The sequence below is a fragment of the Hippopotamus amphibius genome, chromosome 7 (genome assembly GCF_030028045.1).
Source record: "Hippopotamus amphibius kiboko isolate mHipAmp2 chromosome 7, mHipAmp2.hap2, whole genome shotgun sequence".
Taxonomy (NCBI): domain Eukaryota; kingdom Metazoa; phylum Chordata; class Mammalia; order Artiodactyla; family Hippopotamidae; genus Hippopotamus; species Hippopotamus amphibius.
Genome location: NC_080192.1, coordinates 104130730 through 104148470, shown reverse-complemented (window position 1 = coordinate 104148470; position 17741 = coordinate 104130730). Strand labels below are relative to the sequence as shown.

General features: G+C 39.7%; 2 protein-coding genes across 3 annotated transcripts in view; one reads left to right on the top strand and one right to left on the bottom strand.

Moving 5' to 3' along the window:
• Positions 1-6902, bottom strand: part of PSME4 (proteasome activator subunit 4) — a 98428-nt gene extending 91526 nt beyond the window's left edge. For both annotated transcript variants that reach the window (XR_009054596.1, XM_057740885.1), the window contains exon 1: positions 6649-6902. Coding sequence is in view for 1 of the 2 variants with exons in the window: in XM_057740885.1 (XP_057596868.1) it covers positions 6649-6890 (242 nt within the window). In the remaining variant the exon portion in view is untranslated. The remainder of the gene's footprint in view (positions 1-6648) is intronic.
• Positions 6903-7243: 341 nt separating this feature from the next.
• ACYP2 (acylphosphatase 2) overlaps positions 7244-17741 on the top strand; it is a 312902-nt gene continuing 302404 nt past the window's right edge. Inside the window, exon 1 of the mRNA XM_057742352.1 lies at positions 7244-7483. The gene's annotated coding sequence lies outside the window, so the exon portion shown is untranslated. The remainder of the gene's footprint in view (positions 7484-17741) is intronic.

Genomic DNA, 17741 nt, shown 5'->3' with positions numbered 1-17741 from the left:
AAAAACAGATGATTGAACTTGGTGTACCCCCCCAAAAAAAAATAAATAAATAATTTTTAAAAAAATAAAATAAAGGAAAAAGAAAAAAAATTGTCAGAAAATGAAATGAAACACCCACACTTAACAGCCCAAAGATTACTAACACATTTAGACTGCCTACCATTAGAAGACTATAAAGCATTTTTAATAATTCTTAAGCAACCTCCAACTTACTTGAACTAAAATACTATTCTCAAACCCACTTCACAGCTGCAATGGTGTTAAGTTTTTTCTTAGAAAGGGAAAAAGTCTTCATTATATTTTTTAACTCTGAAATTTAGGGTCTAGATACTATGAAAAAAGCCAAATTAGCACAAAAAGGTAATGATCACTACCAAAATGTTATGGTTCATCTATCAAAACATTGTAACAAGAACACTCTAAATTTTTAAACACTAAATATTTAACAATAACTATGATAGGTTTATTTTTAAATGAAAATTTCAAACTCCCTGATGCAACAAACATAATCTGCTCTCTTCTCTAATTAACTTTGTTAAGCCCCACGCCCCCTACCCTCTCTCTTTGGGTTATGAAACAAACCATTCTCTTCCTCAACCAAGATGCTCCTTCCCTCCACTTTTTGGTTAAATACACACTTTCTTTTGAACAGAAATTCAGTTTAAAGTATTAAAACAGATTTCAAAACAAAACAAAAAAACCACAGATCTCACCCCAAATTCATTTCCTCCATTTTGACTGTAAAAGTAACAATTCATTAGAAACTGCATAATGCTTTAGCTTACAAAGAACAAAAAAGTTAATTCTAATATTACTGAGTACCTATGAATGTACATACTGCTGCATTAAATGCTGGGGGTGCAGGGAAGGAGAGGTAAATATGGAAGACTCTGACCCCAAGAAAGCTCACAGTAGAGGGAAGATATGCACACAAAGAATACAACAGCATGAACAAGGGATCAAGAGAGAGTGCACTAGAAGGGAAGAAATGTTGAGCATAGGCCGAATATGGAAGTAGCCAACTTCAGGATTCCAAATGGGAATATTTATAGTACGCGCTGCTTTTAACATTCCAGTAGCCAGTCTCAATGAATGCTGAGGGTTTTTGTTGTTGTTTGCTTGCTGTTGCTTTTATTACCATGCTCTCACCTTACTTTTCACACAGTGCAAATGAGATTTTGGTCTAAATTTTCTAAAAAGGTAAGAGGGAAACATAGATTTGAATTTTATATTAAAAAATGTGAGAGGTTGGGAGGAAGATTCACTAGAAATGAGTCTCACTTAATAGAAGAAAGATAACTCCCAGGTTCTACAATGAGAACAACTGGTTTAGAAGTTTTGCACTTACTATATATATGTGTGTCCCTTAAAAAACATTAGGGATTTGCCTCTGTTTCACTTCAATTAAGACCATGTACTTCAAAAACAATTTGGTTTTATAAACACTTCACCAAGAACACTTGGAGAAATTGTCTTTAAGTAATACTTTCAGATCTCAAAAGAAAAACAAATGGTACTGTTTTACTAACTTTTTTCTAACTGCCTTTCTCAGTGCCTCAATGTAGGGCATTATAATGCACTAGTCAGAGTGAGAATTTTTTTTTAAGTAATGCGCTTAGCATTCAGTTTCTTCCCCCAAAATTCTTGATGCAGTTACACATTGCTTGCTCTGTCCTAAATGAAGAAAAATGTGCACCAAGAGAAAAAGAACACTCTGGAACTTCCCTGGAGGGCAGAATTCTTTCACTGACATATCCTAAGTGCCAAAAACAGTGACCATCCCATACAAGGCACGCACAAAATAATTTGTTTAAAGACTCCTGCCTCTACTACTCTGCATCAAGCTATGTATTAACCTATGAATCTTAGCGTCTTCATTTTTAAAATAGAGATAATTAAAGGGAGTTTCTGTTATTCCAGGATTGATTCTATGTCTCCAAAGTTAAGAGGGGGAAAAGAAAGATGTCATAATGTGAAAATATTCATTAACAAGATATTTCTATTATCTCTCCCCATGAGGTCTGTTTATAGTAAACCTTAGACAAAACAATGCAAATAAAATGGAAATGCAGGAGTAAAATCACAAATTTTGCAAAGAAGCCAACTTCATGAGGTTGATCAAAGTACTATACTGTTACTTTTTTTAGGCTTGATACTGATATTGGTATTGACTTTTTGTTTAATTCCTTTTCCCTTAAAGATATATGCTGGAAACATTTATGAATGAAGAATATGCTTAAAAAAATGGTTGAAGGCGGTGGTGGTAGGAGGAACACGGGTGACGGATATGCCCAGGTTCATTATATGATACTTCCCGCTCCTGTACATGTTTCACATTTTCCATAATGAAAAATATTTAAAGCAAAGAAAAAAACCTGTTCACATCAGAATCACACATATAGTCAATGACAAATGAGACTCTGGCAGAAACAGCCAATTAACTAGTGACGAGAAAACCGAAAAGGTGTTTTAAAAGGAGTAAGAGATGTCCCTGGAAAATGGGACGGGCCACAAATGTTTTTGAAAATGTATGCTTGACATTGCTATGAAACATCAAATGTGTGCATGTGTAGGGACGGGGGTATATGAGAACTCTTTGTAGTTTCCGCTCAATTTTGCTCTGAACCTGAAACTGCTCTAAAAAACATATTGTTAGTTAAAAACAACAACAACAAAAGTGAAAGATAACTTACCGGATGTTATACAACTTTATCAGAAAAATTCATGACTCCAAAATCAATTAATTTATTTATTTTGGTTTTTTCCTATGGAAAATCAACTTTCTCACAACAAAATTTTGGGTCCTGTTTTGAGTGTAGCCATTTAATAACAAAGACAAAACTTTTCTAGTACTTTCTCTAACTGGTTCTCACTGATGAATGTGGCAATCTGTCAAGATTCTTTTGCAAATAAAAATCTTATCTTTATTGTGTACTTCACAATTTCAATACTCAAATATTAGATACCATATTAATAAAGTACATCACGTGAATAGACAACTGGGATTCAGTGGTCAGCATTTTCTTCTTTCTTCCCCAACACAGAGATGATATGAATTTCCGTGCTTCTGTGGTCACATATTACTTTCCACAAGAGGAGGTTAGTGTATTTGATAATGTATATCTTAACTAAACAAGTTTCCAGTGGTTGTAAAATCTAATTAAATACACTATGTGGTTTAATCCAATTCTTATCCAGTAAGGCCACATAATATTCTTAAATAATAATTAAACAAGGGAGCTACAGTTTAATTAACAAATGAAATGATTCCTCAGTACAATACAATCATTTCACTATAAAACAGCAGAGAATCCAACATTTTCACTTAAACAAAGCATCTAAATTTGCTTCGTAATACTCCAAACTCACATACTTCACTAAAATCAAAATTCTGCTAACAAACAAACAAGAAACACAAAAGTAAGAAATGATCTAATTTTGTGTTTAAGAGTTTGCTTTTATGAAACAGTCCAATGCTAAAGTTTTAGGTTTGAAAAACCATTTATAGTCTACACTCCCACCCTCCAAAAGAGCACTCTAAAGCTAAAAGAGGTTAAAGCAAGACCAAGACGATAACAATGGCAACTCCAGGTACAGATAAACCCCTTCTGACTAGACCCCACTGCCTCTCACGTAAGGTCCAGAAGGCAAAGGAGAGAAAGCGAGCTTCAAGACTACCTTTCAACTCCTTTCATTCTCTACGAGCAACATACCAATTATTTACAGATACGTTTCACTCAGTGTCCAGGAACTGTCTGGACTGCTGTTTTCCAAAGCTCATTAGTTTGTGCCTCTCTTGTCTAATTTATTTCCTTGTTTCTTAAAAACTAGTCCCATGATGTATGATGCCACATAATCTCTCTTCAACAGGCAGTACTAATATTTTAAGCTGTCTGTACAAGAGAGCTTGTATTATTACAGGGCCAATTTTTAAAGTACACAGAAATAACCTTTCTTTAGAGATCTGCTAAACAGACCTGCAAGTCTTGATATGGATTGAAAGACAATTATAACCATCAAAAATGAGATAAAAAGTAAAAACGAAAGAAAGAAAGAAGAAAGAAAGGAAGAAAAAGAAAGAAAGAAAGGGGGCGGGGGAGTCTAGTGTCTGTTAAACCAGAACTCTACCTAGTCCTGTGACACAGATTAGGGATGTACGCTTCTGGTCGGGGATCCAGTCCCAGTGTCTCTGAACAGCATTTGTACTCTGGTCTTCTTTAGGAATGCACTTGATCTGTGCAACTATTTCCAGTACTTTACAAACTGCTCAAACAGTCCTTGTTAGAAAGATACACACTGGCTTACTTGAGGCTCTACAGGATAAAAAATAAAATCATAAAATACCAGAGCAGGAATGTTTCTCAGGAATTATTTAGTCCAGGTCCCTCATTTCTCACACAAGCATATAAAATACTCGATTAAAGTAAGCTGACCACAATCACAGAGCTAGTGGGAGAAATTAGATTCTATTTTCATTGCTATTTTCCATGCTTCTACAAAGTACTAAGTATGATCACCACTAAGGTAACTAACAACTATCATCACATGTTTTGGCATCATTTAGATGTAAACTTGTGCAACACGCACAACGCTTAAAAAACAAGTACAACTATAAACAGGTCACCTTAACATGACTTAGGAGAAAAAAATACACCAAAGATCACAACATGTCCCACCAAGTTCAAAATGTCTCATAGCGCAATCCCAAGAATCAGCTTGCAGCATTTAATCACCGTTCCAAAATAAAATTCTATCTGATAGCATTTCTTTCTGGTTACTTAGATATACATGGTTTGGGGTTCATAGGTTATCAAGCCACGTAACTGCAATCTGGCCCTAAACACCAAAGACTGTCTCCACTGTATGTTTAGCTCTTTATAGGTAAATATACTTGTAACTAATAAGCCAAAAATAATAAACCTCCAGGTGTTAATTTGCCAAGCTTAGTAACAATAAAAATGTCAGAAAACAGTGCTTAACTATGCCTGTGTAGATTCTCGATTAATAAATCCAAACCAGATATGCATTCACACATTGGTCTATTTATATATTCTGCATATAAAAGGAGCTCTGTCCCCCAAAATGGTTATTCTCTGGAAAATCTAATCTAAGCTTTTAAAATGAGGAATTACTGGAATTGACAAAGTAACTTTATTTTTACTGTGCCCAAGTAACACAAAAACCTGGGAGGCTCACTTGAAACAACTGCGTGAATCTTAATCATTTACAAAATACTCTTCTGTTTTCACTAAAAGTGGTTCCTCTTCCTGTTGCATTTCTTTTTTCCCAAGTCTCCTATGGATCCTAACACCGCAAACTTCTTTACACGCTAATCAGGAGGAGAGCTGTTAACCTTGACTTTTTATGGTCACTCTTTGAAAAGGGCAAATTAAGTGTTTTAGTTTTGCTCTCTAATTCAAAAGCTAATTATTCCCACCACCACTGACAACTGGAGATGAGAAATTTGTCAGAACCTCCCTAATAACTGGCAGATAAGGATCATCCTGTGAGGAAATGTAGGGAAGACTTTTGCATTACAAAACCCTGAGTCATCACCCAGTTCACTCAGCAGATTTGGGTAAACACTGGATAAGTGACTTAGGTCTTGTGTGTTCACCCACCCATACCCATACGCATGACATACAATGTTACCAGACTTTATGTACAGTTAGCCAAACAAGATACAGCAAAATTCCGTTTTAAAAAAGTTCTGACACAGAGAAGATGCCCATCTAGCAAATAAAGTCTCTAACATTTCCCCCAACTGTATTTTACTCGGTTTCCCCTAATTTCAGTGGCGCTACAGTTTGCAGTTAGTTAAAAAAAAAAAAAAAAAGTAACAAAGGAAGAATAGAACAACTGAGACTGATTTAGGTAATCCAGATACATCTGAGCAGCTCAAAAATTAACACAAGCCCGATACTAATAACGCCCGGGACAACTTGACAGCTCTCTTCTCTATTTTCCTTAGTATAGCACATTTCCAAAGGAAATGTCACAACAGGGGCTGCATACACTTTCCCGAGGTTCTAAGACTCAACATTCTCAACATTAACGTCTATTACACAGCTCAAGAACGAGCTAAGGGCTGATTTTAAACCAATTTTTTCAATCAAACCCACAAAGACTGAGAAGGCCCAAAAAAGCAGAACCTAGAAGTTCCCTACAGCCTCCTTCCCATTCAGAAAGTTACTAAACGCGAATGGAGGGACCGTGGGGCAACACCTGGAAAAGTCAAGAGTTGTTAGCCCAAAGGCGAATCCTCTGTTCCTTCCCTCTACCGGCAAAGATCCAAGGAGGACCCTTGGGGGAACCGCGCATCTCTTTCCCCGGGGGTCCACTGCCCTCCCGATCCCCCGGGCCTCGAATATCGGAAGACAACAACCCGAAAACTTGGGTAGAAGCACCGCGAAGGACGTAGAGGGCTGGTGAGGACCAGGGACACCCCGTAGGAAAGTGGCAGGGAGGAGGCCTGAGTGCTTCCCAGACTTCGTGACCCTGGGACTACTGCACAGAAACGATCCGCCCGAGCCGGGGCAGAGCTGAGGGTCCAGAGGTCCGGTGCGGACAAAGAGCCTTCCCCCGCCGCGGACGCCCTCACACTGAGCCTTTGCCTCCCGCCCATCCTGCAGGCCCCGACACACTTACGTGGAGAGTTTCCTGGTCCAGAAGAGGCCCCCGGGCCACAGCTCTTGGAGCTGCACCGCCCGGCCCAGGTTGCTTTTGATCTGGGCCAGCTGCAAGTCGGACTCGGCGTCCAGCCGCTCGGCGTAGGGCAGCAGCTTGTTGTAGACGATCTCCTTCTGTGGGACGAAGCCTCGCGGGTCCGGACCCGGGCGCCCGCCCGGCTCCAGGGGATCCCCGCCGCCCGCCCGTTCGGCCGGCTCCATGAGACCAGGGACACCCCCCCCAACCCCCTCCCCACCCTAGCCCTCCCCGGCCCCCACCCCTCTCCGGGCTCCGCCTCCTCCGCGTCTTCGTCGCCCTGCGGCCGGCGGCTGCCCGTCGCCCTCGGCCCGATCGCTGGGCCCCCTCCCCTGGCCGGCGCGCTGCTGGCCCCGCGCGGTCCCCGGTTCGTTGGCGGCTGCAGCGGCCGCTCTGCCCGCCCCGCACCGGCTCGGCTGGTGACGCTGCAGCCGCCGGGCCCGGAGGTTCCGGACGGGCCTCAAGCCACTTCCGGGGCGGGCCGGGGCGGGCCGGGGCGGGGCGACGGCGTCGGAGGAGGCGGCGGCGACGGCGGCGGCAACCCTGGGTGCCGCGCCTTCCTCGCCGTAGGCCGGGCTCGGAGCCCCCACCCCCGGGTCTTACCGGCCCAGCGCGACGCTGTCCCACCGGAAACACGAGGCCGAATTCCAAGCTATTGTCCTTCCTCGCGTTGGGTCGCACGCTCCCTGTGGCTGCCTTCGGGAGCCCTTAGTCGCGGTGGCCTCGGACGAGGCGGTCGACGTAGTCCCACAACGCCGAGTTTATGGAAAAAACCTAGGTACTCTGTCCATCCAGCTTGTTGCTTATAGATTTTTTTTTTTTACTATGTCCCCTTTAAGCCCTCGTCTTTCTGGCATTCTCCTGGCCGCCCTCAATCCAAAGAACAAATTCAACAAATTCATTCAACAAATGAGAATTTAACTACCACTCTCTGTCAGACATTCCTTTTAGGCCCTTGAGATGGAAAGTTTAAGAGCACCTGGTTTCTGTCCTCCTGGGACTTTACAGTCACGTGGAGCTATTGACTGGGGAATAAGCAATTACAAGACAACACTGCTCTTAATTGCCTGATGAGTACAGGATGCTTTGGGAACAACTAAAGAGGACTTCAAACTGGAAGGTTGTCAGGTATTTTGCTAGAAATGATACATTAAGTTGAGCTTAAGGACTGAGAACAAAATTTGTTGGAAAAAAGAGAGGAAGGTATATTTCACCTGAGGGAGCAGCTCAGGCTGTAAACATGGATTCTAGGAATTCAAAGTTCAGAATGACTGAAGATTGCTTGCAGAGAGGGGACTGAAGAATTGAGACTGAGAAGAACATGCTAGGGAATTTTTAGAGCTTTGTCTTAAAGGCAACAAGAAGCAGAAAACTTGTAAGCATAGGAGGGGCATGATATAATTTACATTTCTGAAGAATGACTCTGGCTTTGTGTGGAGACTGGATTAGAATAGACAGAATTGGAAACTGGCAGATCCCTTGAGGAGATGTGACATATTGGTGGCCTGCATGTCAGTTGAAATGATTCGAGAGCTATTTCAGCAAGAATGGTCTGAGCTTGATAGTTGATTGGATGTGAAGAGTGAAATAGAAAAGTCAGGATGACGTCAGATTTCTGGGAAACCGAGACAGAGAACACAGCAGAAACAGCTATGGAGGCAGCATGTTTAAAGGATGGGACAGTATCTTCATGTATGGATTATGAGGGTCATCTACAAAGGGACATGGGTTAGCTTATAGGTGGATTGGAGGGAATGAGATGTAGAGTATTGTTAAACAGGGATGCCCCTGGTGGTGCAATGGTTAATACTCTGCGCTCCCCAGGCAGGGGGCCAGGGTTCCATCCCTGGTCAGAGAACTAGAGCCCACATACATGCTGCAACTAAGAGTTCACATGCTGCAACCGAGGAGCCTACCTGCCGCAACTAAGGAGCCCACCTGCCACAACTAAGACCCAGCACAACCAAAAAAAAAGATAAATGGAGGCATATTAAAAATTTTAAGAGTTTATTTGAGCAAAAATTGATTGGAATTGGGCAACACCAAACAAGAAATGGTTAGGAGCACTGACAGGAGCCAGGGGAAAGACTTAGAGAAGGTGCAGAAGCAAAGATAGGAAATTATTTGATTGACTGCAGCTTAAAGCCTAATCAGCTGTTTGTGATTGGTTTTCCTCAGTGTTTAGGTTTCATAATCTTGAGGCATTTACACGCTTAGACTTTGGTTTGCTTAAGTAGGACACCAAGGCATTAGAGCCACCTTAGTCTAGTGGCCTCCTTGTTTAATTACTTTAACAGTATGAAAAGACCAGGACCCTTGACCAGTCTAAGGAACTCCATATTTAGGGATGGGTAGAGAAAGAGGAGAAAGACTACAAAGAATACTCGCAAGAAGCAGTCTGAGATGTAGGCATTCTAGGAAAGTGGGCTTTTTTTAAAACATTTTTTAAAAAATAAATAAATTTATTTATTTATTTATTGGCTGTGTTGTGTCTTTGCTGCACACGCGTTTTCTCTAGTTGTGGCAAGTGGGGGCTACTCTTCATTGAGGTGTGCAGGCTCCTCATTGCGGTGTCTTCTCTTGTGGAGCTTGGGCTCTAGGCGCATGGGCTATAGAGCACAGACTCAGTAGTTGTGGCACACGGGCATGTGGGATCTTCCTGGCCCAGGGTTTGAACCTGTGTCCCCTGCATTGGCAGGCAGATTCTTAACCACTGCACCACCTAGGAAGCCCCAAAAGTGGGCTTTTTGAAAAACAGTGTTTCAGATGGAGAAATTGACTAACTACACCAAAGGTGGCTGAGAGGTCATATTGGAGTTATTGATAAAGCAGGTAAGAACAGTTTTAGTGGAGTGTAGGGATGGAAACCAATTACAGTGACAAAGGATGAATGGGAAGTAAATAAATAGAGACAGCAAGGTACAAGAACAACATGAAAGGATTAGCCTGAGCAAAGGATATGGAAGAACAGGAATGTTTAGATCTAAGATTTCAAAGAAGCAGTTTCAGGTGATCTCAGTTTCCCTGGGAATGGATGCCTGAACTGGAAAAATTGAAAGAATTGTTGGAGCAAAGGGGATGCAATCTCTTTCTATTATTCCAAGTGAAGTTTAATAGAAAACACTATTCATACCTCTGGAAAGGTGGAAGACCTTAAGTTTCTCTGAAAGACCTAGGCTACTCATCATTAGAGACAGTACCCAAAGTCTGGGATTAATTTTCTCTTCTCAGACCAACTCCCAAGCATTTTTTATCTCTTAGAGTTCAGGATACTCTGCCAGTATGCTTTCAGTCAGTCCCTGAGGGAGACATTGACTTCTTATCAAACCCCCCTAGGAAACTGTAATCACCCTTCCTGGAAGACCCAGAAAGTGCATGGAAAATATTCTGCAGAAAGAGGTTTCTCCTCAAGCTGGAGGAATTGGCAGGATAATTTTCAGTCAAATATTTATGTCATTGATATACTTATTGGCCCACTACTTAATAAACCACTTAGTAGTAGTGAACAAAAATGACAGCTTGTTAGTTTCATGCCTTCCCCTGCCTTAGTTTTTTCTGTATATAATGTATTTGGGACATGGGGGCAAGAGGGGTATATTGACAAGTAGATGAATCTCTGTTATCAGAGCATAATATTTAGAAGTATTTGGATTATATTAGAATGACTCTAACATAGTCAAATATCTAAACTCCTGTTGTGCTGCAGTTATTGGAAGTCACAAGAATATTGGATCTGAGAAATGAGGGGTGTTTTTTGTCTAGTTTCCATATGATATTTAAGTTTTAAATTTTTCAACCCAAAACCCTTCTCATCCAGCCATAGTATCCACTTTACCAATTAAACTAGAGTATATTTAGAGCTCATTTTTTAATAAGAAGGAAATCACAGCTAACGGAAAGAATTTTTCTGTGACTTTACAGTTTTTCCCTTTCTTGGACATTTTGCCATTTCACTACAATGTAGCTAGGTATAGGCTTCATTTTATTTATCTTGCAGTGGAGTTGTGTTTCTTAAATCAAAAGATTAATATTATTCATGAGTCATGCAAAATTTTCAGCTACTTTCACAATGTTTTTTGTTCCTCTTCTCTCTTTGTAGAATTCCCATTAGACATATGTTGTACTTTCTCATTCTAGTCTCGATATTTCTTGATATTTTGCAAGTCTTTGTCTCTACCTCAGGATAACTTTATCATATCTGTTTCTACTTCTTAGAATTCTTAGTTCATTTGTATTGATCTGCTATTTAACTTGTCCATTGAACTTCTAATTCCAGTGATTATATTTTTAAGTTTGGAAGTTCTACTAAGTTCTTTTTCAAATATCTCTTCTGTTTCTCATTGAGTTTTGTTCTTTATGATCCCAATGACTTTAGTCATTTTAGGCATATTTATTTAATTATTTTAGACAATCATATTTAGACATTCCCTCTATTATTTCAAATAATAATGTGCTATGTGTTTGTTGACTTTTGTTCATAATGGATCATTTGCTTGTGTTTTATAACTTTTTATATTGTGAGGTCATCTTCAGGTGGCTCCCCACCCCCCACGGGCATCCCATGTGACCCAGAGTAATTTTTTTGTTTCCTTGCACCAGATCTACAGGAATATCATAGGTCTAGTACTAACCAATATTTATGTTCATTTTTCAGCTAGTGTAAATTTGGGTTTCTATCCTATGCAAGTTACAGGCCTGGGAATTCAACCTATGGAGAGTTCTGCTTTTATGCAATATTTTACTTCCAGCTCCTTTAGGTCCAAGGCTTCAACTTCTGTCCTTGAGTAGATATTAAAGTCCAATTCACTTGCTGTTTCCAGATCAAATAACACTACCCCAAAGTTGGTACAGAGTTAACTCACAAACTTTTCACTCTGGCTTTCCTGTCCTTTTTGTTTCTAGTATCTGGAGATTTTCCTTTTCTGTGTGTGAGCTCATCTGTGGTTATCACTTGCTTTTATGTTTAATGTAACATTCTTGTATAAGAGGGTTGCTGCATTAACTCAGTCTGCCATGCTCCTGGAACTGGAGACTTTTAAGGAATGAACTTCTAACTCTAAAATATTAGGCATCATGGAAGCAAAAGGGAGTAATTATGGGCAATTAAGAGCTTTTTTAGAATCCTCTTATCACATAAGTGGCCACTATGATGTCTATCTTTTTTTTTTTTAACCTCTTTGTTGGAATATAATTGCTTTACACTCCTGTACCAGCTTTTGAGGTACACCAAAGTGAATCAGCTGTATTTATACACATATCCCCACATCCCCTCCCTCCCGCGACTCCCCCCCACCCTCCCTGTCCCAGCCCTCTAAGGCATCACCCATCATCGAGTTGATCTCCCTTTGTTATACAGCAACTTCCCACTAGCTATCTATTTTACAGTTGGTAGTGTAAATATGTCTATGCTTCTCTCTCACTTCGTCCCACCTTCCCCTTTGCCCCCTGCCCCCCAAACCCCGTGTGCTCCAGTCCATTCTCTGCATCTGCATCCTTATTCTTGTCCTGTCACTGGGTTCATCAGTACCATTTTTTTTTTAGATTGCGTATATATGAGTTAGCATACAATATTTGTTTTTTGTTTTCTGGCTTACTTCACTCTGTATGACAGACTCTAGGTCTATCCACCTCATTACATACAGCTCCATCTCATTCCTTTTTATAGCTGAATAATATTCCACTGTATATATATGCCACATCTTCTTTATCCATTCATCTGTTGATGGGCATTTAGGTTGCTTCCATGTCCTGGCTATTGTAAATACTGCTGCAATAAACATTATGGTACATGTTTCTTTTGGGATTATGGTTTTCTCTGGGTATATGCCCAGGAGTGGGATTACTGGATCATATGATAGTTCTATTTGTAGTTTTTTAAGGAACCTCCAAACTATTTTCCATAGTGACTGTACCAACTTACATTCCCACCAACCTTGCAGGAAATTTCCCTTTTCTCCACACCCTCTCCAACATTTGTTGTTTCTAGAGGTTTTGATGATGGCCATTCTGACCAGTGTCAGGTGATACCTCATTGTGGCTTTGACTTGCATTTCTCTAATGATTAGTGATGTTGAGCATTGTTTCATGTGTCTGTTGGCCATCTGTATGTCTTCTTTGGAGAAATGTCTACTTAGGTCTTCTGCCCATTTGTGGATTGGGTTATTTGCTTTTTTGGTATTAAGCTGCATGAGCTGCTTGTATATTTTGGAGATTAACCCTTTGTCCATTGCTTCGTTGGCAAGTATTTTCTCCCATTCTGTGGGTTGCCTTCTAGTCTTGTTTATGGTTTCTTTCGCTGTGCCAAAGCTTTTAAGTTTCATGAGGTCCCATTTGTTTATTCTTGATTTTATTTCCATTATTCTAGGCGGTGGGTCACAAAGGATCTTGCTTTGATGGATGTCATAGAGTGTTCTGCCTATGTTTTCCTCTAGGAGTTTTAGAGTGTCTGGCCTTACATTTAGGTCTCTAATCCATTTGGAGTTTATTTTTGTGTATGGTATTAGGAAGTGTTCTAATTTCATTCTTTTGCCTGTTGCTGTCCAATTTTCCCAGCACCACTTACTGAAGGGGCGGCCTTTTCTCCATTGTATATTCGTGTCTCCTTTGTCAAAGATAAGGTGCCCATATGTGCGTGGGTTTACCTCTGAGTTCTCTATTCTGTTCCATTGATCTTCCTTTCTATTTTTGTGCCCAGTACCATGCTGTCTTGATCACTGTGGCCTTGTAGTATAGTTTGAAGTCAGGAAGCCTGATTCCACCAACTCCGTCCTTCCTTCTCAAGATTGCTTTGGCTATTCGGGGTCTTTTGCGTTTCCATACAAATCGTAAGATTTCTTCTTCTAGTTCTGTGAAAAATGCCGTTGGTAATTTGATAGGGATTGTGTTGAATCTGTAAGTTGCTTTGGGTAGTACAGGCATTTTCACAATGTTGATTCTTCCAATCCAAGAACGTGGTATGTCCCTCCATCTGTTTGTATCGTCTTTGATTTCTTTCATCAGTGTCTTATAGTTTTCTGCATACAGATCTTTTGCCTCCTTAGGCAGGTTTATTCCTAGGTATTTTATTCTTTTTGTTGCACTGGTAAATGGGAGAGTTTCCTTAATTTCTCTTTCTGCTTTTTCATTGTTAGTGTATAGGAATTTTCTACCCTTGAAGCTGTATTTGTTTGATGATTAAAAAATAATTTATTTTTATTATTTGTAAAACACCTATTTGATATTTAAATGCAAAAAGGGTTTTTTCAGCACAGCTGAAGCTCTTTGTGTTTCTTTTTTTTGACAAGCTGTGAATAATGTAGGAGGTCACAGCTTCCTTCATAATCAAATATAGTAAAGAGATGTATTACATTCTTTAACAGTAGTTGAAGAATTTAACAATAGTCATTGGAGAGATAATAACTAATGCACAAAGAGGATGTACACTCTTTCCACCTACCCTCAGTTTTTATATGTATAAATAGATCAGGCCTTGCTCATAGGCAAAGAATGGAATTGTCTGCATGAATAATATGAATACCAGCAAGACACTCACATGTTATCAGATACTTGAAATACTACCCTTTGCCGTCCTTTACTTTGTACTAAGAAGAATCACTTTTGAAATTTACAGACTCATAAGAGGGAGAATATATCACATCTTATGATCTCAAATTCTCCATAGTTTATTATATATTCATTATTTCAACAAACATTTATTGAGTGCCTCCTGGGTGCCAAGTTTGAGATCATAAGATGGATGACAAAGTACTTGTCCTAGTTCACTGTCTAGTGGGGACAGACAAGTAAACAGATAAATTAAAATTGTAACCAAATGTTATCTGTGATCTTTCTACCTCTCAAGATCTCTAGAAAAAAGTAATTTAAAATTCTGTAGACTGTGGGAAATTCAATGCCTCATCCAATAGTTCTGTCAGTTTTGGAGGATGGGGGATTATTTTTATGGTCACTCCCAGCTCTAAACTTTTGCTTCTGTTAAACTAGTTCTGTTTACAAGGCTTCTGTTGTCCCTGTTCCAGTACCGCTTTAAACCAAACATGGAACCTGGCTTTTTTCCTTACTTTCCACAATTTCCATACAACAAACCATTCACACAAGGCATTGTGTATGTGATGTGTGTGTCAATAAAATGGAAATAGGTTCAAGGAGACAAAGGGATTTATATGCTAGAAATACAAATAACTTAAAATTTAACATAAAATATTTTCCTAAAGGATCTATTTCTGTGTGGTCCCTGACATTATTGAGCTCACTGTCTATTGGGGCAGTCAGACATTAAACAACTCATTCTGTAGGTATTTAATTATATTTTTGTTAAATGCTTTAATAGAATAAAGGATGCTCTGATTGTATGAAACAGAGGGATCTAGCCTAGACTGGGAGGCCTAGAAAGTTTTCTTTGAGAAAGTGGTATTTGATGAATGAAGAGTTGGGGAGAAGGATGATAGAAAGGATCTGGCTAGGAAAACAGTGTGAATGGAGGCTTGAGATGGGTAAAGAACTTGGCTTGTTTGAGAAGTTCAGAAAAGACCAGTGTGCTCAGGGAGAGAAGGTAAGAGTGGCAGATGAGGTTGAGAAGGCAAGCACAGTTAGATCACCTTGTAAGTTGGTTTAAGAATTTTGGAGTTTATCCTAAAAGGTATTTCAAATATACAAATACAGTGCTGCAGGCAGTACCGAATACTTGTGGGGAGCTGAAGAGGTGCTATTAGGATCTTGAAGTCAACTGGATAGGTATACCCCAGGCAGAGACATCAGCATGTGGAAAGTTGTGGAGTTTTCAGTGGGCCCAGTTAGGCCGGGGAGCAATGAGTACGATGAGGTAGGAGCACAGGAAGTGTGGATAATGGCAAGAGAAGAGGCAAGATGGTAAGCTGAGAATAGGTAACAAATAGTCATGTATCTATGTATAGTGATACTGATGGTAGTAGTGTTAGTTCATCCCCAGCCTTAGAGAGTGGGTTGCCTTTCTGGACTCAGAACCTAATTCATTTTTTCAGTTGTTGCTTTGTCTTGTAAATTAATCTTTTTTTTTTTTTTGTGCAGAGCGCGGCTTGTGGGATCTTGGTTCCCTGACCAGGGATCAAACCTGGGCCCCTGGCAGTGAGAGCACTGAGTCCTAACCGCTAGATCGCCTGAGGATTCCTGTAAATTACAAAATTTTTTTGAAATAATTGTAGATTCACATGTAGTTGTAGAAATAATACAGAGAGATCCCTTGTACTCTTTAACCAGTTTCCCAAAATTGGCATTATTTATAGTGCAATATCACAATCAGGATATTTACATTGATACAGTCAAGCAAGGTAAGAACATTTCCATCATCACAAAGATCCCTCCTATTGTCCTTTATAGTCACATTCACTTTCCTGACCCCTCCCATGTCCCTAAGACCTAGAAAATGACTAATCTGTTCTGTATATAATTTTATCATTTGAAGACTATTATATGGATGGAATCATACAGGATGGAACCTTGTGGGATTGGGTTTTTTCTCTCAGCGTAATTCCATAGAGATTCATCCAAGTTGTTGCATGTACCATTAGTTTGTTCCCTTTTATTGCTGAATAGCATTCCATAGTATGGATATACCATAGTTTGTTTAGCCATTCACTGTTGAAGGACATCTGGGTTGTTTTTGCCTATTCCAAGTAAAGCTGCTATGAACATTCATCTATAGGTTTTTGTGTGAATATAAGTTTTAATTTCTCTGGAATAAATGCCCAGGAGTGCAATTGCTGGGTCATGCTGGGTTGCATGTTTAGTTTTATAAATAAGACTACCAAACTGTACCATATCACATTCTCATCAGCAATGTATGAGTAATCCAGTTTCTCTACATCCTTTTCAACATTTGGTGGTGTTAGTTTACGTAAACCGTTCTGATTAGTGTGAGTGACATCTCATTGTGGATTTAATTTGCATTTTCCTTATGATTAATGTTGTTAATCATGTTTTCATGTACTTATTGGCCACCTGCATGTCTTCTTTGGTGAAATCTCTGCTCATGTTTTTTGCTGCTTTCTAATTGGATTGCTTGGTTTTTTACTGTTGAGTTTTGAGAGTTCTTTGTATATTCCAGTTGCCATTCCTTTGTTATATATGTGGCTTGCAAATATTTTCTCCTTGTTTGTAGCTTGTCCTTTCATCCTCTTAATAGGGTCTTTTGCAGAGTAAAAGTTTTTTATTTTGATGAGGTCCAATTTGTCAGTTTTTCCTTTCATGGGTTAAACTTCTGGTGTGAAGTCTAAAAACTCTGTCTAGTCCTAGATTCAAATATTTTTTTCCAAAACTTTTATAGTTTTATGTTTTGCATTTAAGTCCATGATCCATTTTGAGTTAACTTTTGTGTGAGGTATGACATATAGGTCAAAGTTAATATTTTTGGCTATGAATGTCCAGTTAATTCAGTTTTAAATAACACTACTTGAAGACCATCAAGAGTTTAGTCATAGTGGCAGTATTCTGAACCCAGTCATTTCATTTCATAGTCTTTACTCAGACATGCAGTGGAAAGGCACATGCTGGCACCATCCACTCCTGTGATCCACTGTAAGCCAATACTTGTATGAAAAGACATCTCTCTCAAGAAAAAAGAGAAAATTTTATGCATAGTTCTTAAGTCCATAATTAGTAATAGAAAGAATACATTTGACTAATTCTGCTAGAATATGGTCCTGCTGAAAATACACCTAATTTACTTTATTCGGAACACTTAAAATAGTGGGCATCTGTAATTGTCCTTGAGTGCTCAGCAAACCCACTTGCTAGATTTGGGAAATCCCCCACTGTGTAATTGTGGTGAGAAGTAAGCTCCTACCTCTAACTTCAGAAGCCTAAGGAGTCACCCTCTAATCATTCCCCTGACAGCCTTGTGATCTAGGTTTGGCCACCATGTACTTTGAATCTTGAGCAAGTAATGCCAAGATAAGGGGATGATGGTTGATACTGGATCTGTGGTAGCATGGCATAGGCAGTTTGGCATTCATGGCTGTGCTGTCAGGAGCAGTGGCTGCCCCAGTGACCACTGTGTCAAGTAG